This window comes from Phyllobates terribilis, unplaced genomic scaffold, assembly GCF_046119375.1.
Source record: "Phyllobates terribilis strain yellow unplaced genomic scaffold, ASM4611937v1 Scaffold_2__4_contigs__length_985480577, whole genome shotgun sequence".
Taxonomy (NCBI): domain Eukaryota; kingdom Metazoa; phylum Chordata; class Amphibia; order Anura; family Dendrobatidae; genus Phyllobates; species Phyllobates terribilis.
The window spans coordinates 760,034,798-760,056,488 of NW_027362762.1; the positions used below are offsets into that span (position 1 = coordinate 760,034,798).

Sequence of the window (21,691 nt, forward strand, 5' to 3'; positions counted from 1 at the left end):
CATACTACACATACCTCATGGCAGAGTCGCCAGGCCACTTGTAGCTTTTTTTCTGAAGCTTATTATGAAAAATACATTTTTTTTTATCGGTCATCAAAAATTAACACTGTGAAATTGCCACCAAAGCGTTATCTAGAAGGTGAACAGGTCTCAATGATGCTCTTAATGTCTTCCCACGGGACCAAGAAGCATCAGATTTTCTGCTTCGGACTTGTGTGCAGAGAATCCGCTGGGCATTACAATAGCAGCATTAAGAGGAAAATTTCTCATTCACATTTTGCAGAGGAAATCTGCAGCGCAAACTGTACAAAGCTGTGGATTTCCTATAAAGTGCAGAAAGATGGACCTTCTGAAGAGCTGGCACCGAGGCCATGAATAAATGTGCACTGTGCGCTTCTGTAGTGAATTTTTCATGCAGTCGTGTGCAAAGGCCCAAACTTCTCGCAATTCCACAAATGCCTGAACCCAAGCACTAGAGCTAGCTCTTACTAGAAATTATATTTTGCAGAGCATTATGGTGCACTTAGACGTGCCGATTTTGGCCCTTACATAAGCCATTAATGATTGTTGATCGACTATACACAAGTCCCCATCGACTAATAATGGGGATAGAAGGATAGCAAATAGATCATGGTGATCCCATAGACAATCATGACGTCAGCAGCATATCACCTGCTTACATGGCGGCGATGCACTGCCAATAACAATCATTTCTTTTGTTGACATAAATGATCCAGTCGCTTAATGAGCTCAAACGTCGAATGATCACCGGCATGTTTATGCAGGCGGACAAGCAGATCACTGCCGATTATCTACTGATATAAGTACATCATTAGTTTATGTGATTTAAAGAGTGACATAAGGAGGTATCTACTGTAATACATATTATCTCATAAAATACCACCTAGGAGAAGTGGATGCCCTATATGTCAATGTCCAGTCATTTAAAGAGCCTTGTAAGATGTGTGTAGCACAATCAGCCAGCCACTGCTCTACACTAATGAGGAGTAAAAACCCTGAAACAGCTGTATGTAGATGCTTTTCTGGCTTAGCATTTATTCCTGGTGATGTTGCTTGTTAAAGGGAATGTGTAAATAGGATCAACCCTCCCTAGCCGTCTATATTCAGGCATTCAGGTCATGTGTGTATAAATTGATGCCATGAGATCTGCGATCTGATGAAAAGTGTGAACCAGTAATGACTGACAGTCTGCTTTCCTGGTCTCACTGCAGAGCTGGGTGTGACTGTGACTAACACAGTACAGAAGACCTAAACTTTGCTTCATTACAACCACATCTAGAGTTGTAGATCTCCTCTCACAGTGCTGTCAGTTGGAGCAGGAGAGCAAACTCTCCTCTGTGAGACATGTAATAGCAGACAGTCCACTCTTCTCACAGAGCTTAGTATCATTACAAACAGTTCTAGCAGCTCTCCTCACAGTGCTGTTAGCACTGTAGTACTGCCCTGCCCACACACTGGCTGTCTGAGATGAAAGCGAAGGTGTAATCATCCTTACAGCGGGAGAAATAAGTATTAAACACGTCACAAATTTTCTAAATATATTTCTAAAGGTGCTATTGACATGCAATTCTCCCCAGATGTCGGTGAGAACCCATCATCCAATCCACACAGGCAAAGAAATCAAACCATAGATGTCCATGAATTAAGTTGTGTGTAATAATGAGAAATGACACAGGGAAAAAGTGTTTAACACATGAAGAAAGAGGTGCAAAAAGCCATGAAAAGTCATGACACCAGCTGAAATGCATCAATAATTAGAAAACAATCCTGCCACTTAGTAAAATAGTAAAAAATAGTTTCAGCTGGTTCAACTGATGGCCTATAAAATTGTGTCTCATTACCGAGGTGTCACACAAGAAACATCTCATGATGGGTTAAACCAGTGAGCGGCCTCAAAACATTTGCAACCTTATTGTTGCAAAACATACTGATGGCGTTGGTTATAGAAGACTTTCTAAACTACTGAAGGTTCCAGTGAGCACTGTTGGGGCCATAATCCAGAAGTGAAAAGAGCATCATTTCACCATAAACCAGCCACGATCAGGTGCTCACCGCAAGATTTCAGACACAGGGGTGAAAATAATTATCAGAACAGTTGTTCAAGAATCAAGGACCACCTGTGGAGAGCTGCAGAAAGACCTGCAATCAGCAGGTACAATTGTTTCAAACAAAACCATAAAGTAATGCACTCAACTTCCATGTATGCATGCTCACAACGCAAGACTCCATTTCTCAACAAAAAGCATGTTCAATCGTGTTTAAAGTTTGCTCATCATTTATACAAGCCTGTTAAATACTGGGAGAATATAGTCTGGTCAGATGAGACCAAAATTGAACTCTACGGATGTCATAATACACATGATTGGAGGCCAAAAGACACTGCGTGTCACCCCAAAAACACCATACTAATAGTAAAGTTTGGAGGTAGGAACATCATGGTGTGGGGCTGTTTTTCAGTATACGGCACTGGCAAACATATCATTGAAGGAAGGATGAATGGACAAATGTACCAAGATGTTCTTGATAAAAAATCGTCTACAATCTACCAGAATGAAGAAGATGAAACAAGGGTGGACATTTCAGCAAGACAATGATCCCAAACCAAACACACAGCCAAAGAAACTCTAAAGCTGCTAGAATGGCCAAGCCAATCACCAGACCTCAATTCAATAGAACATTTATGGAAAGGAACTAAAGCTCAGAGTTCATAGAAGGAGCCCACGGTACCTTCAGGATTTGAAGAGTATTTGTGTAGAAAAATGGGCCAAAAATCACACTTCAGCAATGCCTGCGACTAGTTTCTCCATACAGGAAACGTCTTGAAGCTGTCATCACCAACAAAAGTTTTGCACAGTATTTATTAAATTTCAGTAAGCACGTTCAATACTTCTCCCTTGTGTCATTTCTCATTATTACATATAAATGTACCGTATTTATCGGACTATAAGACGCACCAGACCATAAGACGCACCTAGGTTTTAGAGAAGGAAAATAGAAAAAAAATGTAAGCAAAAAATGTGGTCATGATGCACTGTTAAGGGTGAGCGAGTCTGCTGCAGACACTGGTATAGGGGTAATGTCCCCCTATTCTGATAATATCCCCCATCCTGGTAGATATGCCCCCCCTTCCTATTACACATGGCCCCCATCCTGATATGCATGCCACCCCTCCATCCTGATATGCATGGCACCCCTCATCCTTATCCTGGTATGCATGGCACCCCTCATCCTTATCCTGGTATGCATGGCACCCCTCATCCCTATCCTGGTATGCATGGCACCCCTCATCCCTATCCTGGTATGCATGGCACCCCTCATCCTTATCATGATATGCATGGCCCCCTCATCCTTATACTGGTGTGCGTGATCCCCCTCATCCTGGTATGTATAGCTCCCTCATCCTTACCCTTGTATGTATTGCCCCCTCATACTTACCCTGGTATGTATGGCCCCCTCATCCTTATACTGGTATGCATGGTCCCCCTAATCCCCATCACGCTGCACATAAAAAAAATAAACACTCCTACTCACCGCTCTTCTCTCTCCTCCAGCGCTGCGTCCTGTCTGCCCAAACTGATCTCTACATGTGAGCCGCGCATGACGTCACTGCCATGCGCGGCTCACAAGGAGAGATCAGCTGCCAGAATATTCATGTCCTCTAATAGCATGCACACGCGATCGCCCGGCAGCAGCAGGAGCCGAGCTGCTGATATACTGTGTGCCGCTATTAAGGAGCATGAATATTCAGTGCTCCCCATGCCTATGGGCGTGGGGAGCAGTGAATATTCATTTTCTTTAGCAGCGTGGACAGTGTAGGCTGCAGCGGGCGGCGGCTGCTTCTTGTGCCCCACTCCTCCGCCGCAACCGCTCCCCCCACACAGTATATACCCCCCCCCCCCCGCAACATTTGGACTATAAGACGCACCCCCCATTTTCCTCCAAAATTTTGGAGGAAAAAAGTGCGTCTTACAGTCCGAAAAATACAGTATTTATGGACATATGTGGCTTGATTTCTTTGCCTGTGTGAATTGGATGAGTTACCGACATCTCGTGGGAATTTCATGTCAATAGCACCTTTAGAAATATATTTACTTAGAAAATTGGTGACATGTTCAATACTTATTTCTCCCGCTATATGTCTGCTCTACTCCAGCCACTTTGTAATAACACACAGCTCTGCAGTGAGATCAGGAAAGCAGACGGTCAGTCATTACATGTCTCACACTGGTAACTCCTCCTTTCATTTAAAATAAGCTCTTGAGGCAGATTCTCATGCAGATCAGTGTCTGGCCATAGATCCTAAAAGCTCATTTACATATTAAGAAAAGTGTGAATTTCTCTGGAATAAGACACTGGATCACAAATATCAACTTCTCTATTAATTCACATTTCTATGAACTGCATGCTCATAAAGGTGGCTTAGAGGGGTTGATCCTACTGACAGATTCTCTTTAAAGGGTTGGACAATGTCTTATAGAAGTAGCCCCCTCCCATAGGGGGTATGTAGCTCCTTTTGTTCTGTGGGAGAGCTAGTTTGCATGTTTTTCTCCAATGGAGCATTGCATGGGAGACTCCATGCTTAGCTGGTGTCCAAGAAATGGTACTTCCACACGTTGGCTAAAGAGTCTCTTTGCAAGCTCTACCTGATGATGGGCAAACACCCTGAAGCAGGCTGTCTGTAGAGGAGTTTATCTTGGGATTTATCCCTGGTTATTTTGCAAGGTTCGGGATAAGGTAGGACACTGACTTAGAGGGTAGCCATCTCTCTTAGACGATACTCTCAGGAGAGCACTCTCACAGAATGAAAGAATCTAACCTACATGATATAATACAATGCACAAAAATATACAGAGAACATAACGCAGAAAGCCCAAAGCTTACACACGAGTATTTCATTATCCTCACATTATCCATTTTACTTTCCTTGTGTTTTGGGAGTGGAAGGCCTAGAAATTTGGAGCCTAATCCCCAGGACTCACACAGCAAAGACATAATGAAAATAAGCAGGAGGATAAAGGTGCAGACCTGCTGGCTCTGATGTCTCAAGGTTATCAGGATCCAGTTGGCGCAGGAATGTGGGGTATTTATTGGTGTTAGACATCCACAGTAGTCTGCACACAAAGAACCTACTGAACGGGAAAACGTCACGCTCCCACTGAAGAATTAATTTGGGTTTTTGGCTCTATTTGTGAACAGGTGATGGAATGTGGAGATACCAGCAGGTTCGGCCACTGCTAGAAAATAAACTAGGCTACGGAAACAATAGTACGCCGCTGCAAAATCTAAAAACATGCATCATCATGCAATAAAGAGAGAAAGAAATATATATATATTCCATTAAGCTAAACTCTATTTTTATGGTGACATATTCCCGGTAAAATGAAGAACACTATAATGAAAACCCGACAGACCCTATAATTTTCAATGGGGTCCTTCGGGTGCGGTTTGTATCAGCCACGCAACAGATCCATCAGCATGAATATCGTTTCTCTCTTTCCAGAAAACAAAAATAAAACTAGCCTCTTCAGAGAAGAGGACTTGAACTGTGGTGCTACCTATTGGAAGTCGTAATCCTAAAAGTCAATATTGACCTTTTAACGAGTCTTGCCATATTACTAAGCACAAAAGCCAAACCAGAATCTCAATTTGTAGACACGGTGTTTCGGGATGTTGCCCCTCGTCAGTGCAAAGCATGAGACCTGATTTGGCTAGGTCAGAGGCTTCTGACTGGGATCTAAGGGATAATGTTTCTCCTCTCCCAAGGAGAAAAGATAACCCTTATATCCCAGAAAACATACAAATGAACAGCCTAATAAAGGTGTGAACAGAGCTGTACCCGCAGCAACATGAGGATCTGCTATAAGTAGTTTCCCTATAACATTGTAGACAAATCTATAAGAGACCCCACAGATTGTGAAGAAAAGGTAGTCTGCACCTCCTATCGAGTTTAATCAAGAGAATGGTGATAAGTCTCTGCACTGATGTAAGAACCAGACAGATCCATTCTGGAAAATATGATATACAAACTTTTTATTTTTATAGAAAAGGTTAAAGAGAACCGGTCATCTGATTCATGCTGCCCGAAACAACGGCCTGATCCCCTCTACAGACTGGGGAGTAGCGGACCTGTATCAGACTAGTCATCTGAGATGTGCGGTCCCCGGCCAGATTCTTAAACTATGTTATCTATGAAAAACGGCAGCAATTTAGAGCAAAACTTACACGCTGCCAGTATGTGAGTACTCCTGCACATGGTTCGGACAGCATGAACTATTTGGCAAAAATATGAAAGAATCTGCTTAAAATAACTCACTTCTCCAGATTAAACTATTACAATTAATTTCATTTACAGTCGGTGTATCTTTTTGTCATGTTGTGTTCACAGTCATTTTCTCCTTGCAGAGACACACTGTCTTACAGTAACTGGAAATCCATAGAATGGATGCTGACCAAGGCTAGGGTCACACAACCATTATTTTCTCATCTGAGAAAATCAGTCCGATTATCCTAATCACAATCTGATCAGGGTTTGATCAGAGGGTGATCAGAGGGTGATCAGAGGGTGATCAGAGGGTGATCAGAGGGTGATCAGAGGGTGATCAGAGGGTGATCAGAGGGTGATCAGAGGGTGATCAGAGGGTGATCAGAGGGTGATCAGAGGGTGATCAGAGGGTGATCAGAGGGTGATCAGAGGGTGATCAGAGGGTGATCAGATTTTCTCCGAGGTGGGGAAAAAAAAATATTCTCCACCTTCTCCATTCAGTCTGCCAGTTAAAATCCAACTGCATTTAGATATCGTCATCATATGTTTTCCACGGACCCATAGACATGAATGGCCAAGTATGATCTGATTATCGGATGCAAATCGGACATGTGCTATAAGTCAAAACCACAGACAGCACTCGTATGAGTTATACGGTCGTCTGCACGAGCCCCAATGAGACCCTGCAGAGGTGTAAATAGTGTAATATAAGCCGTCTCCTGGTGGGGGGCACCAAGTACCCCAATTGTTGTCAATGGGTATCAAGACATTCTTATCCTCAACTTTCCAATTTCAACTGAGAAGACGACATCTCTTCTGAAACCTCCTAAATGTTGCCTTCTTGATAGACATGTTATAATTACATACTCTAAGCCATGGCTGCACAGTGGCGCAGTGGTTAGCACTGCAGCTTTGCAGCGTTGGGGTCCTGGGTTCAAATCCCACCAAGGACAACATCTGCAAGGAGTTTGTATGTTCTCCCAGTGTTTGTGTGGGTTTCCTCCGGGTTCTTCGGTTTCCTCCCACACTCCAAAAGACATACTGATAGGGAATCTAGATTGTGAGCCCCGATGGGGACAGCGACGATAATGTATGTAAAGCATTGCGGAATATGTTAGCGCTATATAAAAATAAAGATTATTATATTATTATGGCTTGGTATCGTGGTTCCTCACTGCTCCGGTCACATGTTGACAAGGCAAATGCTATGAAATGCTATCCTGTGGTGGACACAAACCGGAAGAGGTCCTGCCTCGATAAAATGAGACGTTGTTTCTTTCATTGATGATCTTCACATGTACTGATATACTTGGCGTGAAAAATCAAAAAAAAAAACAAAAAAAACAAAAAAAAAAAACCATAAATGAACCTTATAAATATCAATGTATCACCCTTACTTTGCCAATGAGATCATCAGCTGCCATATTTGTAAAAAAAACAAGTACAAATATACAATATCGCGTCATATCAACAATTACAACCAAATAGGTTCCCACACTACTGGGAGATTTGGACACAGACTTTGTAGTGACAGGACCCCACTACACTTTGGACTCACATCCTGGTGGGTCAGAGGTAAAAGTGGCACTAATAGTATGCAGAATAATAACAATATTGCAGGGCATTAACCACATTCCTGTACTGGCTGTGTTACTATCTTATCAGACGGACGCTGCACTCAGGATTCCCAAAAAAGAATTCTATTATTTGTCACAGGAAACGAGTGTCCAAGCAGCACTTCAGATTACATACAATAGTACGTCTCACTTGGCACTCGTGCAGGTTCATTTCCAAGGCTTTCTTTACTAATCAGGCTCCATTATTTGGAAGAAAAGCAGAAAAACAAACATACATTATAATAAAAATGTATCCAATAGGTGGCACTTTTACTCGCCAATGTCCATATATTATATATCATGGTAACTACCCAGGGCTAAAGCAGAGAGATGCTAAAGTGGATTCTGAGGAACATCTGGATGGGGTTAGCTACAGAAAAATAAGCAAAAAGGCTATACATTTAGATGGGTGCGAGGTAAGAGAATGGGTTATTCCAGTAGTGAAAAGCTGAGCTGCTTCCTCAACACTTTCATCAAATAAAAGATGAACAAAGAGAGTCAAACCGCCCTATCCGGCATATAGTGTGGTCCTCCATGGCACCCGGAGCAGGACAGTATTGACTTCTGCGCTGGCAATACTCAGCTTGACATCCACGGTTCCTCTACCATTGATCAGGCCCCTGCAATGTCATGACATCGAATGAGACCTAGTCACCAGGACTATCATAATGTGCGTCGAGATGTTAAGACGTTGTGAGGGCCTAGTCAAGGACCCCAGGCAGAGGAAAGCCGGCACAGAAGTGAGCAATGTCCTGGACCGGCTGCCACGGAGGACCAACCTGCATGCAGAAACATCTCTACACCTTAACATTTATTTGCACCATTTCATTTACATGCATTAGTGCTTTATTGGCCATTAAATTTTTTTAGTTTGTGTTCACCTTGGTTTAGATGGAAAGTTCAGCTCATGATCTGTGCCAATTAGGCTGCTCAAAATTACATGAGACTAACTTTCTACAAACTGACAGATATTTAAAAAAAACATTATATATACACAAACACATCTATGAATTTATACACCTAATATAGGAGTTATTTTTATGCTTGGTGTTATAGTCATATCCGGATACACTGGTCAAGTGAGATAGTGATGACGCTAACATTTGAGGAAATGTAGACAAGCATTATCTCATACACTTGATGGACAAAAACGCTTCTAAATATAAAGACAAGCTGTCACTCCTATTTACAGACAGCCCTAGGAATAACTAACATTAATAGTCTATGTTCACACTAAAGTTTGGGGTTCTTCAGTTTTGTTTAGGGTTTTTTTTTTAAATAATGAGAAAAAGTACAGTGCACAGCACTACGGTCATGCTCCTTTCACCATTAAAAATAATGGAACCCAAAAAGAGACTTAACATCAATGGAGTCTGTTGGGGTTCACCGGTAAGTGTTTAAAAATGCATATAGCATATCCAGCACTACTCTGTAATAAACTGAAGCCAAGATGCTGGTGTGAACTGAACCTAAGCAAGAGCATGGTACACTGGTGAAGATCATCGGTGAAACGAGCGTAAAGTGTGCAATGTAAATGGACCTTAACACTATTGAGCTTAGATAGGGGTATGTGGACAACTCCTCATTCACTAGTGCCACATTTGCCAGTATTAAACACATAGGCCTCAATTCATCAATACCGGCAATTTTCTTTCTGGTCTTGATGAAGAGACGTGGTGGAGCCAGACGCTCCTGATAAATCTGGAACGTGTGAGGAGTGGTGCTCTACAACAGTCAAGTCCTCACCTCGCCCCGTCCCACCCCAGCTCCATTCATTTGGTGTAGGCGTAAAAGCTGTGAAAAGTCGCAAAATGTTGGCACAACTACGAGTCGAGACAATATTTTGAAACTTCTCAAAGCTTTGACACCACTTTTCTGGCGTAAAAGCTTTGATTTTTATGGTATCTAAACCCAGTAGAAACAGCAATTTTTCAGAATTATGTCAATATTGTTTTATATTTTACAACTTATAACCTATAAAATAATTGTGCCAGTAATAATCTGGCGAGTTTCTTACCTTTTCACAACCATTTTCAGCGTTTTGTGAGATCCCTTCACTAGACAAATGGCTTCCTGGCGGTAACCGGAGAGCGGTATATCATTGATATTCACAATCTCATCTCCGGCCATTAGTATCTCACCAGCTTTGCTCCCTTCTTCAACCTGCAATAATGAAAGAAAAAATGTAACATCTGCAGCTACAAACCGACCGGTCAAAGATAATGTCAGTCATAAGTATCATTACAAGGTAAAAAATACCACAAACACTGGGTAAGAGCCCAATAATGCACTGGTTGGAGGTGTAGGATACACAAAGAATTTGCATGATTTTATGACTTTCAGGGTCAACACCAACCTACAAGTCTATCACACCATCACCACACCCTTCTGCCAAAATTGAAAAAGTTTTAGCTGTTGATACAAAGTAATGTGAGCGATCTGTGACCAGAGTATTCAAGACTGATCCGTCACAGAGAACATCAAGGAGGATTTCACGACCTCTTGAAGTTCAGCGACAGATATAAAAACACATTGCTACATACATAAAGACAGGTCAGGAATAAATATACACCAGTCACAGGAAGAAGTTATAAAAAGTCGTAGCTGCCCTGCGATAAATAAGGCTAATAAGCATTTGCTGGATGTGATAAGTGATGGCAGTGTCTATATATTTATTTTTGTGGGTGCAGACTGGAATAAACTTTATAACATGTCACTTCTTTTATTATCACGTCCAGCATAAGCTTCCCCATATAAAATATAAATAAATCTGGTAGCACAGGAACACGTTGTACAACTAATCCAGGTGAAAAATACAAAAATAACCTGAGGCTGGTACTTATATAGGCCTAGTCAGCTGGATCTGTAAAATATAGGATTTATTGTGCTGCAATTAAAGTTAGAGGGAATCATTTCCTGATTGACAGCAATCCAAACGCTGGCACCCCCAATGTCCTACAGAATGAAGAATAAGCAAATAATTAATAGTATCTCTGTAGGGAACAATACTCATGGCTATCCGCACTGCTGAGGACTGCAACACCAGAAGCGGAGCAGTGCTGCAATGCTCTGCAGAGGTAGTGACGGGAAGTGCCGCTGTGCTGGAGAAATCACATAGGGGCCTCAGTCACTATGCACCCAGAAAGGCAAGGCTCCCAGGGTCGGACCCCTCCATCATTATATTATAGCACAACACTGATAGACAAATACCCTTTTAAAGGAGTTTGCTGGGACTAAGGTACTGATGACTTATCCTTGAGATGGGTCATCAATATAAGATTGATGGGGGTCTGACAATCTCCATCACTCAGTCAATACCTGGTGGTGTGGCCGCTGGAGCTTCACCATGTACAGAACAAGAACACTACAACCCTGAACACTATGTAGCAACAGTTATTGTGTATCGTAACTCAGATTCACTTTCATGTGGACGGACTGCAGTACTGAGAACAACAACTAGGCAGTGTACAGAGCTGTAGTGTTCTGGCTGGATACACTGTGGAACACCATTGGCCACAGATCCAGGTATGAGCTGAGAGGTCGGGTGCCAAGAGAGGTCATCAATATCAAAGTCATAGAAAACCCTTTTATTTTTTTTTGCCTAAAATGTTCCCATTTGCTAATTGTTAAAGCGCACCTGTCAGCAGGATTGTGCTCAGTAAACTACATACACTGTCAGGTGAGTGACATTACACTGATTAATATGATACCTTGGTTGATGAAATCCGTCTTGTGGTTCTTGTGTAATCCTTACTTTCAGTTTGGAGATAATGATATTCTCGTGCTCCAGGGTGGCCTGTGGAGGGCGCTCTATCTGGTGCTCTGCTTATATATTCATCTGTAGGCTCTTATGACAGTTCACTGTGCCGTCACTGACCTGCCTCCTATTTTACATAATGCATCTAGTAGGGCGGGGCTAGGATTTCATCAACGGATTTCATCAAACAAGGTATCATTTTAATCAGTGTAATGTCGCCCACCTGACAGTGTATGTAGTTTACTGAGCACAATCCTGCCGACAGGTGCGCTTTAAGGCCACCATACACATTAGACTAAACATGTATTCACTGATAATGGCGGGTTCAGCCGACAAGTCCAATGTGTGTGGGGACCTCCTGACTCTCCCAGATAGAGGACATCAGTGGAAAAAAGGATATGGCAGGTCCGATTTCAGACTACTGATCCTTTTGTCCTCTTGGGGTGAGTGCAAGGAGTTACGATAGTTTATTATTACATTATTATTTTTTTTTTTTTTTTTGAGGCATTCAAAAACGACAAGTTCATGAATCGCTTATCGTATGCTGCATTTTCTAGGCATTTTCTGCTCGCATTCTTCAAGTATTTTGTTAAAGTTTTTCAGAAACCTTTTCTGTAAACAGTTTGCTAGTGTTTTTATTGCACCTTGTGGGGGATTCCCTGTATGGTTTTTGAAATCCATTAGGCCATGAAAAAATTCAAAATATTTTATGAGGCAACAAGTCCTCAAAAACGCTTACAAAATTATCAAAAATTCACCCAGACGTCTTAGTGGTGTTTTTGTAGCCATCCCATTGATATCTATTGATAAATTTAGAGCGCCTGAAGAATTGACAAGTCTTTTTTTTTTTTTTTTAAACGCTTGGTGCTTTTGAAAGCCTGAAGGTAACCAAAAATTAACCAAAAATTATCAAACGACTGAACATATGAACAGCAAGTTGCTTTTCAATAGAAACGATTAGGAAGAGTCTTTCAAGTCTTTTTTTTGAGCGATTTTTCAGACTCCTCGTAAACACCCTAAGGCTGGATTTACATTTACCGATCGGCGGTGGTGTAATACCTGTTTACACGGGAGGTCTGAGCTTAAACATGTAGATCTATTAGACTGTTCAGTACGAATAGGCTCCAATGTTCTCAGCAGCACTCATAAAGGAAGACAAAGTAGGGGTAATTTGTCAGTAATCCCAATGAAGAATACCATCATCTCTAATATTTCAGGTGGTCAAATAGAGATGCTACAGGCACATAAGTAAAGGGAATGTGTTATCAGAAAATTAACTATCGCTTAAATCAGGCTTTTGTGTTACATGTATTTCTTAAAATTTTTTGCCAGTGTTTTCTTTTTTCTGAACACGATCTGTATTAAAAAATGAAAATGAGTAATCTTGCCACGTTCGCCACTAAGGCTTTTTAGACTCAAACATCCTGTCTTTCAGGAAGAGTTTTCAGAAGGCACCTTATCATCACAGACAGGACTACAATGACAGGTCTATACACATAACAGCTCGCCTGCTCCACTCCCTTCACGGCGACCTTTGTATATGCTCGGACAATTCAATACAAAACATACGGCCCGAGTCGGTCTCTTGTTGCCAATGTACATGTGGGTTTCCTGAAACAACAGGAAATTAGATTCTAAAATAGCCCTACTGGCCATTTTGGGAACTGCAAGGTTTATTTATTTATTTTTTTAATAAAGATTATGATATTAAAAAATAACAAGAAAAAACAAACATTGCCAAAATTCTTTGAAGACAAAAAACAGATTTAAACAATATGTCATTTTCTGAGGACACATTCTCTTTAACTTGGGCAACACCTATCCATTTTAGCGACCATCAAATGTGTATTGGGGCTTCTGGAAACTCTTCCCTGACAGATGAGGTCAGAGGAAAAATAGATTGGGTTTGTTGAAGTACAAGGATGACAAATCCTTTTGTTCTCCAGGAAAACAGCCAACAGGAGAGCGGTCCACTAGTGGCTTACTCCACTCTCTTCTTAAAAAACTATCAACCATGCTGAAAACAGAATGGGGGATTCAGGAGAGAGAGCTGTTGAATGAAGAAGTGTCGGACAACAGATGTACAAAGTGTATGGTCATCTTATGTCACAAAAAGACAAGTATTAAGTAGCGATGAGTCAATCGGAGGTCCAATCTACTTTGCAATCACATGGCTCGTGAAGCTTATTCCTCGTCATGAAGATCGAGCATCAGTATTTAGACATTAATCAAAATTTTTAAGATGTTAGAAGATTTGACACCAGAGTCACATGTGGCAGTGATAAGGGCATCCGTCACTTATGGGATGTAACGGCATCCATATAACTCATACCATCAGCTGTTCATGACTTATCAACTGCCTTATCCTACTGGTGATTGGCATCAATCAGACATAGGCTACAATGGCATCTAACAGTCACATCAGGAAAAGTTCATGGCACATACATCCAATGGTTGCCGGTGTCACATGCCATTAAATGGCATCTGTTGCCCATAGCCTTCCATGGTAAACATTTGTTTTTACAAGACTCTTTGGGTTGGAATAGTGAGGTCTACTACATTATTCTACACCTTATTTTTTGCAGTATATGGACATATACGGGACAGAAGTAATGAACCCCTATGGATATATCAGGAGTTTCAGCGTTACTCATTAATACATTCACCATTATTCATTCACCAGAGAGTATTACAAAATGCTAATAAATAATAATAAAAAAAGATCCTAAATGTTTTTAAATATCCCAAGGGCAATGCGGATAAATTAATTACTCGATGATCTATACAAGTCAGAGAAAACTCCTTAATATTGTGCAAAAACTGCCTCTGGCAAATGGTGAGAAATAAAATCCGGCATGCCGTATACAAGGAGTAGTTGTATTATGTATGTATGAGCCGCGGAGGCAAATTCCATCCTGATCCCGTGATTACAGAGACGTGCAAACCCAACATGAGCAAGCTTGTCAGCAGAAGCTCTGACCCACATGTGTATCAGCAAAAATCACCCCTGTAGGCCGGTGACTTATTAACCAGAAAATATGCTGCATAATGGGGGGTCAGGGCAGGCGCTGGGTCCTTCTAAACATTAATCAGACGTTAACTATTAGCCATTTCCTGCAAGGAATGTAAAAATGTTTTACGACTGTGGTTTATTCCATTATTTATCTGGCAATCTGCTTTATATACAATGTAAACATTCGCGGACTAATCTAGGGAACTCCCATCAACAAGGAAGCTTGTGCAATCAGCGCCGCACAGGTTCTGCGCGGAGATCGCTAATAGGAAGCAGCACTCCAAGGGCAAACATGGGAAGGGTGGCGACACCCCGAAAACGGTTCTAACTTCTAATATGCACGATAGAAATGGAGCTGGAAACTATTTCTCAGTACTACACAGTGATTTGCACTTTTTGTAAAAATTGCCGATGTACCTGCATTAGGTATGTGACAGGAAGGCTTTTTCAAGCCGGTATGTTCCAAAATGCATCTGATAAAGCCCTAAATAAACGGCAAGCTTCTTTTAATCGCTTCAGGTCTCCAAAAGACGCAAAGTGGTTAAAAGGAAACCTGGCTATTCTTCAGGCGGGTCATTACTTTTCATACAAAAAAAAAAAAAAAAGCTGCAAAAAAACAACCACAAAGATGGAAAAAAAAACAAAAAAAAAAGATGTTTCAGTAAAAAAACACCGGTTTCTAGAAGAGTCTTCTGGCTGAAAAAACTTGGCGGGTACATCATGTGCACATAGCCTTAGAAGTTTCTCACCGGCTATGGAAATGTCACAAGCACTTTGCATCCCGTAACCCTGCCTCCTGGCCGACAGCGGCCGAGTCGGCATCTGAAGCAAACCTGGACCATGAGCTGCTCCACAGGGAAGATGAAAGGGGGCTCCACAGGAAGATAAAGGGGGCTATGGTAATTTCACACAACCTTTTCTCAAAGAGGGCAAAAACAACGAGTTTTTGAAATGAAAACTGATTCAGGAAACGCTGACATTTTTTGCCTTGAAGTTTTGCGCAATTTTTTTTTTTTTTTTTTACAGGGAATGCCTAAGAAAAGCATTAAAGGGAACCTGTCATGTCAAAAAAATGCTATTACCTGCAGATATGGGGTTAATCTCCAGGTTAATAACGTTCTAAAGTTGTGTGGTTGCCACAGTATGGCTGTACACACACCCAGGCACTACTGAGCCGGCTGTCAGTCAATGCCAAGGCGTGGTTACAGCCGCTGCTCACTATGTACGGAGCGGTCACTGAAGCCAAGCCTCTATGACTGAAAGCCTGAGGCCGCCAGGAGGAATAAACTTCATTTCCTCCCAGGAGCCGGGCCTTTAGTGTGACGGCCACACGGCTTTAGAACGCTATTAACCTGCAGATTAATCGCACATCTGCAAATTGTTCCATTACATGACAGGTTCCCTTTAACACAACGTTTCCTCAAAAATCATCATGTCACTTCTTTTAAACGCTAGGCAGTTTTGGAAACCTGAAAAAAAACAAAAAACTTTAAAAGGGTTTTCTGGGTTTTGGAAAAGCAAAGCCGGGAAGCTGAGAGAGAAGAGCAGTGTGCCCCTGAAGAAAGAAGTATACGCAGCCTCAGTCTACTTTTCATGTACATGTTCTATTCGTGCTTTACAGATACACGATTAGGCTATGATCACACATTGCGTTTTTTCTGCGCTTTTTTTTATGCAAATTTTCTGCAGCGTTTTAGAGTACCAGCAAAGTCTATGAGAGTCCAGAAATCTCATGCACACATCTTGGTTTTAGTTTCATCAGTATTTTGTGCTTTGCATGTTTTTTTTGCAGAATAGAGCATGTCACTTCTTTCAGCATTTTTTAACCCATTGGAAGTAATGGGTGGTGAATAAACACTGAAAAAACGCAGGTGCCAGTTTTTTTTCAATGTTTTTGTGCCAAAACCTGATGAAATAAAATGAGATTTATTTATTTCTCCACTGAACTTATTGTACATGCATAAAGAGACAAAAGGACTGAAAAAAACACAGCAAAAATGCACCAAAAACACAGCAAAAAACAAGCAAAATCCTGACCAAATCTTCCTGGCAAGAGATCAGGTTTTGCTGCAGAAAAAAAACGCTGAAAAAATGCAATATATGAACATAGCCTTACAGGTGTGCGTTCTATGTTTTGTTTTCTTGAGGATGTCGTCTGCAAAAAAAAACACAACAAAAACACAAAGCCATTTACTGATAAAGCTCGTCAAGTCAAATGAATGGGTGACGGTCAGTAGAAAGCGTGGCAGGAATAGAGCTGGAGTGACAGAGGCTTCAGATCTATATTAGTGCTTCACTCTAATTTACATATCGATTTCTCAGTAACGCAGAACAGGCCAACCATGTAGGTATTTTTTTTTAAAAAGTGACAGATTAAAAAAAAAACAACAAAAAAAAAAGTCCATTTTTTCATGTACAGAAAAAAAAATCCAGTGTCTGTGAGGCCTAACTGTAAAAGCCAGACTCTCAGACTAGAAATGTCCAGCGGACTCCATAGGTACATGGGTTCCTTTACACACAATTTAGGATCTGAGGTATATATTTTTTCCACTGTAAGCTCAGCTGTTTGCACATCGGTCTTCACTGCCCTAGAGTCTTGTGGACAGAAAGCATTACAGCTTCAGCTATACAGCAATATAATGGATTTTACAGTCCACCATATTACAGGGGTGGTCCAGTACTTTTATATTGATAGCCTATCCGAAGGATAAGTCAGCTATATCTAATCAATAGGGGCGCGACACCGGTCACTTCCACCGATCAGCTAATCTTGTGATCAGTTGTGGAGCTCTGCCATCTGTATAGGAGCCTGGTACTGAACATCTGCCCCTACTTAAAAAGGACAGGAGCGATCTGCAGTACCCCGCTGCAGCCACTACACAATGAATGGAGATGTGCAGTGCAGCTCCACTACTGATCACATCCGGCTACCACTGAATACTGCTGATCACTTATGGTGCCAAGTGTCGCACCCCCGCCAATACGAAATTGATGACCTATCACGAGGATAAAAGTAGTGGACAACCCCTATAAGTGTGACGCTCGCAGCCCTGCCCTGGGAAGATGGGGTACTCGGAGCCAGGTCAGATGTTGAGGGGGATGCAGCCGTGGCCTGGACCCGTTCCGTGCCCAGGGCCGTCACATTAAAAAGGATGTAAGGGCTTTCAGGGTTGAGTGCCATTTGTCGACTACGCCACCTGTGGTGTCTGGTGATGAGCCACCAGCGCCGCTAGCAGTCCGCTGAGGCCCGGTGTCATGGCGGCTAGAGTTCTCACTGCTCCCCACAGGCGGAGCATGGCCTCAGGGCAGGCAAGGCAGGATGAAGGGGGGGGAGCAGTAGCGCGGGAGAGTACGAGGTCGGGAGTCGGGGGCCGGTACCCCTCCTGCAGCCGGAATCCCACTGAATAGATCAGGTAGGCGAGGACAGGTGGCGTGCTCCGCTCCGTCTGCATTCTCCCCGGGACCCATTTGCTAGGGAGCCACACTCTAAAGCTCCCGAGCCTTCTTGATCCTGGCCCTTGGCCGGGTTGAGACATTCCTTGTCTGCAACCTACCTCTCGTCCCATAGATCGGGGTACGAGGGCTGTGTCCCATGTCGGTGCAGGCCCACACAGGATCTGCGCTCCAGGAGGGAAGTCACATTAACACACAGTAGTTTGACAGCACAGTGACAGCCGACAGACTAGCAAAGGCTAGACTAAAGACAGACCAAAGACTAGACAAGCAGTAGCCAAAAGGACCAAAAGACGAACAAGAACCAAGATCAAAAATGGCATTCTATTAAATATGAAATTAGAAGTCTCACTGACTAACTGTTCCTCCACCCACACCCACTAACTGGCTCCTACCACTTTGTGTTCCCCAGTCTCCCTGTAACCAGGGGAGCAGCACCTAGTGCAAACTAGCTCCCTCTGGTGGAAATGTGGTGTTGGATGCAAAAGGCTAAATCACTACCATCGCACCGGCCTTACCTCAGAGGAGGAACACTACACTCCAATGCAGAAGGGCAGCATTCCTGTGGCGGTCGAACCCTCAGGGGCGCCACATTAGACTCGTAGAACTACTATTTTCTCTATCACCCAAGGTACTAATGCCGCCCAGTCTCCTGAGCCCCCGCAGTCCGTCACAATTAGAGTATCCTCGCCTCTCCATCCTTCTCACAGCATCCAAATGTTCACTGAATTAGATCCGTCACCATTACAGCCTATGAAGGTTACAGGGCAAGGATTCCACAAGCTGAGGCCTGAAGACCTACTACTACAGCGACATGTGAGGGAGGAAGCCGCACGTGTGGTTTCCAGCAGCTGGCGTAATATTTGATGAAAAGAAGCTAAAATGTGGGATCGTTATCAAACTTCTGCCGCACAACAGGGCATGTGCAAGGAATATGTAAGGTGCCGCAAGGCCCAAGATATCCTGTGTAAGGAATGAATCTAGCAAGAGGATTCCTCCATAACCCCGCATGTGATGAAACAGGTCACTATATAGAGACAAAGCCACAGCAATATATTGTGCTACATGTAAAGCGTTACTGCACAGTTATATATACAGTACAGACCAAAAGTTTGGACACACCTTCTCATTTAAAGATTTTTCTGTATTTTCATGACTATGAAAATTGTACATTCACACTGAAGGCATGAAAACTATGAATTAACACATGTGGAATTATATACTTAACAAAAAAGTGTGAAACAACTGAAAATATGTCTTCTATTTTAGGTTCTTCAAAGTAGCCACCTTTTTCTTTGATGACTGCTTTGCACACTCTTGGCATTCTCTTGATGAGCTTCAAGAGGTAGAAAAACAAATGTCTGAATGAGGCCATAAGGCCCCATCACACTTAGCGACGCTGCAATGATCCTGACAACGATACGACCTGTCAGGGATCGTTGCTGCGTCGCTATGTGGTCGCTGGTGAGCTGTCAAACAGGCAGGCTCACCAGCGATCAGGGAAGCAGCGACATCGTGGAAAGAATCTTTCCATGATGTCCTGCTCCTGGTTACCAGCCTGCTGAAGCAGGAGCAGGCTGGTAACTATGGTAAACATCGGGTTACTAGGGGCACACGCGCACCTAGTAACCCGTTGTTTATGATGGTTACCACTCTGCTACGGTGAGCGGGAGGTTACCGCTCACTTTAGCAGGCTCGTAACCATGATAAACAACGGGTTACTAGGTGCGCGTGTGCCCCTAGTAACCCGATGTTTATCATGGTTACCAGCCTGATCGCTGCTCCCGCTGGTCACACACAGCGATGTGTGCTGACCAGCGGGAGGGCAACGACCAAAAAATGGTCCAGGACACTTTGCAGCGATCAGCGACCTCACAGCAGGGGCCTGATCGCTGCAAAGTGTCACACATAGCGACATCGCTGGTGAGGTCGCTGTTGCGTCACCAAAACAGTGACACAGCAGCAATCTCGCTATGTGAGACGGGGGCTTTAGTGTCCAGAACTAAAACTGAACAGCGTAGTGCCCACCCATACCTTAGCCACATGGTTCCTGCACAGTACTACACCAAATATATTGGCTAGGCCAACAGCACAGAATGGCCCCGACTTTAGCGCCTCCATATACTGCGCCTGATCTAATGGCTATACTGCCACAAGCAGAAATCGTCAGAGCAAACGTTACACATTAGGGAGACATTTCTGATTACAGCTCTGGATTATACTGTAGGCTGTAGTGGGGACCAGATAAGTAGGACAATTTCAGAACAATATTACAGATCTTTTTATTTCGAATACTCATATACGTAAAGGGGCTTTAGGGGAATCTATATTTCCTGTTCTTTTTCCAGGAAAGTCTGCATCAACCAATATTCATACAATGATGACCCACAACATCGCGATGGCTTTTCTGGGATAACTTCCAATGAATTCGTTGTGGGCGTCTGTAGGGAGTGCACACAGCAGACTAATTGGAATATTTGCTCGTTTTTATAGCCCCATAAATCAGTTCTTCCGCTTTAGCGTGAAAATGATGAGAGTGGCAGATTATAACTGGACGCTTTATACTGGTTATTTTCTTAATCACGTTACGTTTCCAGGAATACTACCAATCATACTTTCTATGGGGAAAAAAATGTAACATGTTTAACATGTCAGGACGCTGCAGAACAGGTCATAGGCGTGTCAGTGAAACTTCCTTATAGTTTGAGTAACTGCATACGTATAAGTGGATGGGGAAAACAGTATTCATGTAAATCTAACAAACTTACTATATACATAGCTTTTTGTTGGATATATTCACACAGTCGATAGAGCATTAAGGACTATTAATATAGCCCGGACTGTATGGTCATCAAAATGCTAAAGGCCTCCAGGACGGGGCTCAGTACTGGATGCCACTATGTTTCTTGCGTTTTCAACTAGTCTCCTTCTGGTTGCTGCATGTTCACAACTTTGCTCTTATACCAGTAAGGCTCCAATCACATAGCCGTGAAGTCTGTACTGTACAGTTTTACTAAAAACGGGGGCAGATCCCTTGATAATGAAGGTCTTCCTTTCCCATGATAGGACAATAAGTGAGTGCTCCTTGACTTTAGCGGAAATTGAGTCAAATTTAATTAGGGTCCATTTACACTGCAAAATTATCGTCAAAGAGTGTTCCTAAAAATGCTTGTTTCGTGATAATCTTGCAGTCTAAGCAGGCCGCCGGTCATCAGGTGAAATTATCTTTTGTGCTGCAGAAAAGATCATTGTTCTCAGTAGAACAACATCTTGTGTAAACACCACCTGTGCTGCCGAGAGCAATGCCATCCTATGTGCATCTGAAGTGTGGTCAATCAAGTTGCTGGTCAGCAGTCATTTAGTGTAAATGGACCTTACTGATCAATGGTGGTCCGATTCCTCAGAACTCCACCGATCTCAAAAACGTCTAAAGAAGCGAAAGATTTATAATCCACCGTAAAAGACTGATAAATCTTTTAGTCTTCTAGTTTGTATTAATCAGGACTTGCAAAGTTCACTCCTCATGGGCTTGTAATAAACGTAGGCTGTTTGACAATTAATTTTATAGG

At 42.6% G+C, this 21,691-nt stretch overlaps 1 protein-coding gene across 5 annotated transcripts in view; it reads right to left on the minus strand.

The window, feature by feature from the left end:
* The window catches only part of SHROOM2 (shroom family member 2), a 191,474-nt gene that overhangs the window by 107,736 nt on the left and 62,047 nt on the right, over positions 1 to 21,691 (minus strand). For all 5 annotated transcript variants that reach the window (XM_073667318.1, XM_073667317.1, XM_073667316.1 and 2 more), the window contains exon 2: positions 9,917 to 10,062. In XM_073667318.1, the coding sequence (XP_073523419.1) occupies positions 9,917 to 10,062 (146 nt within the window). The remainder of the gene's footprint in view (positions 1 to 9,916; positions 10,063 to 21,691) is intronic.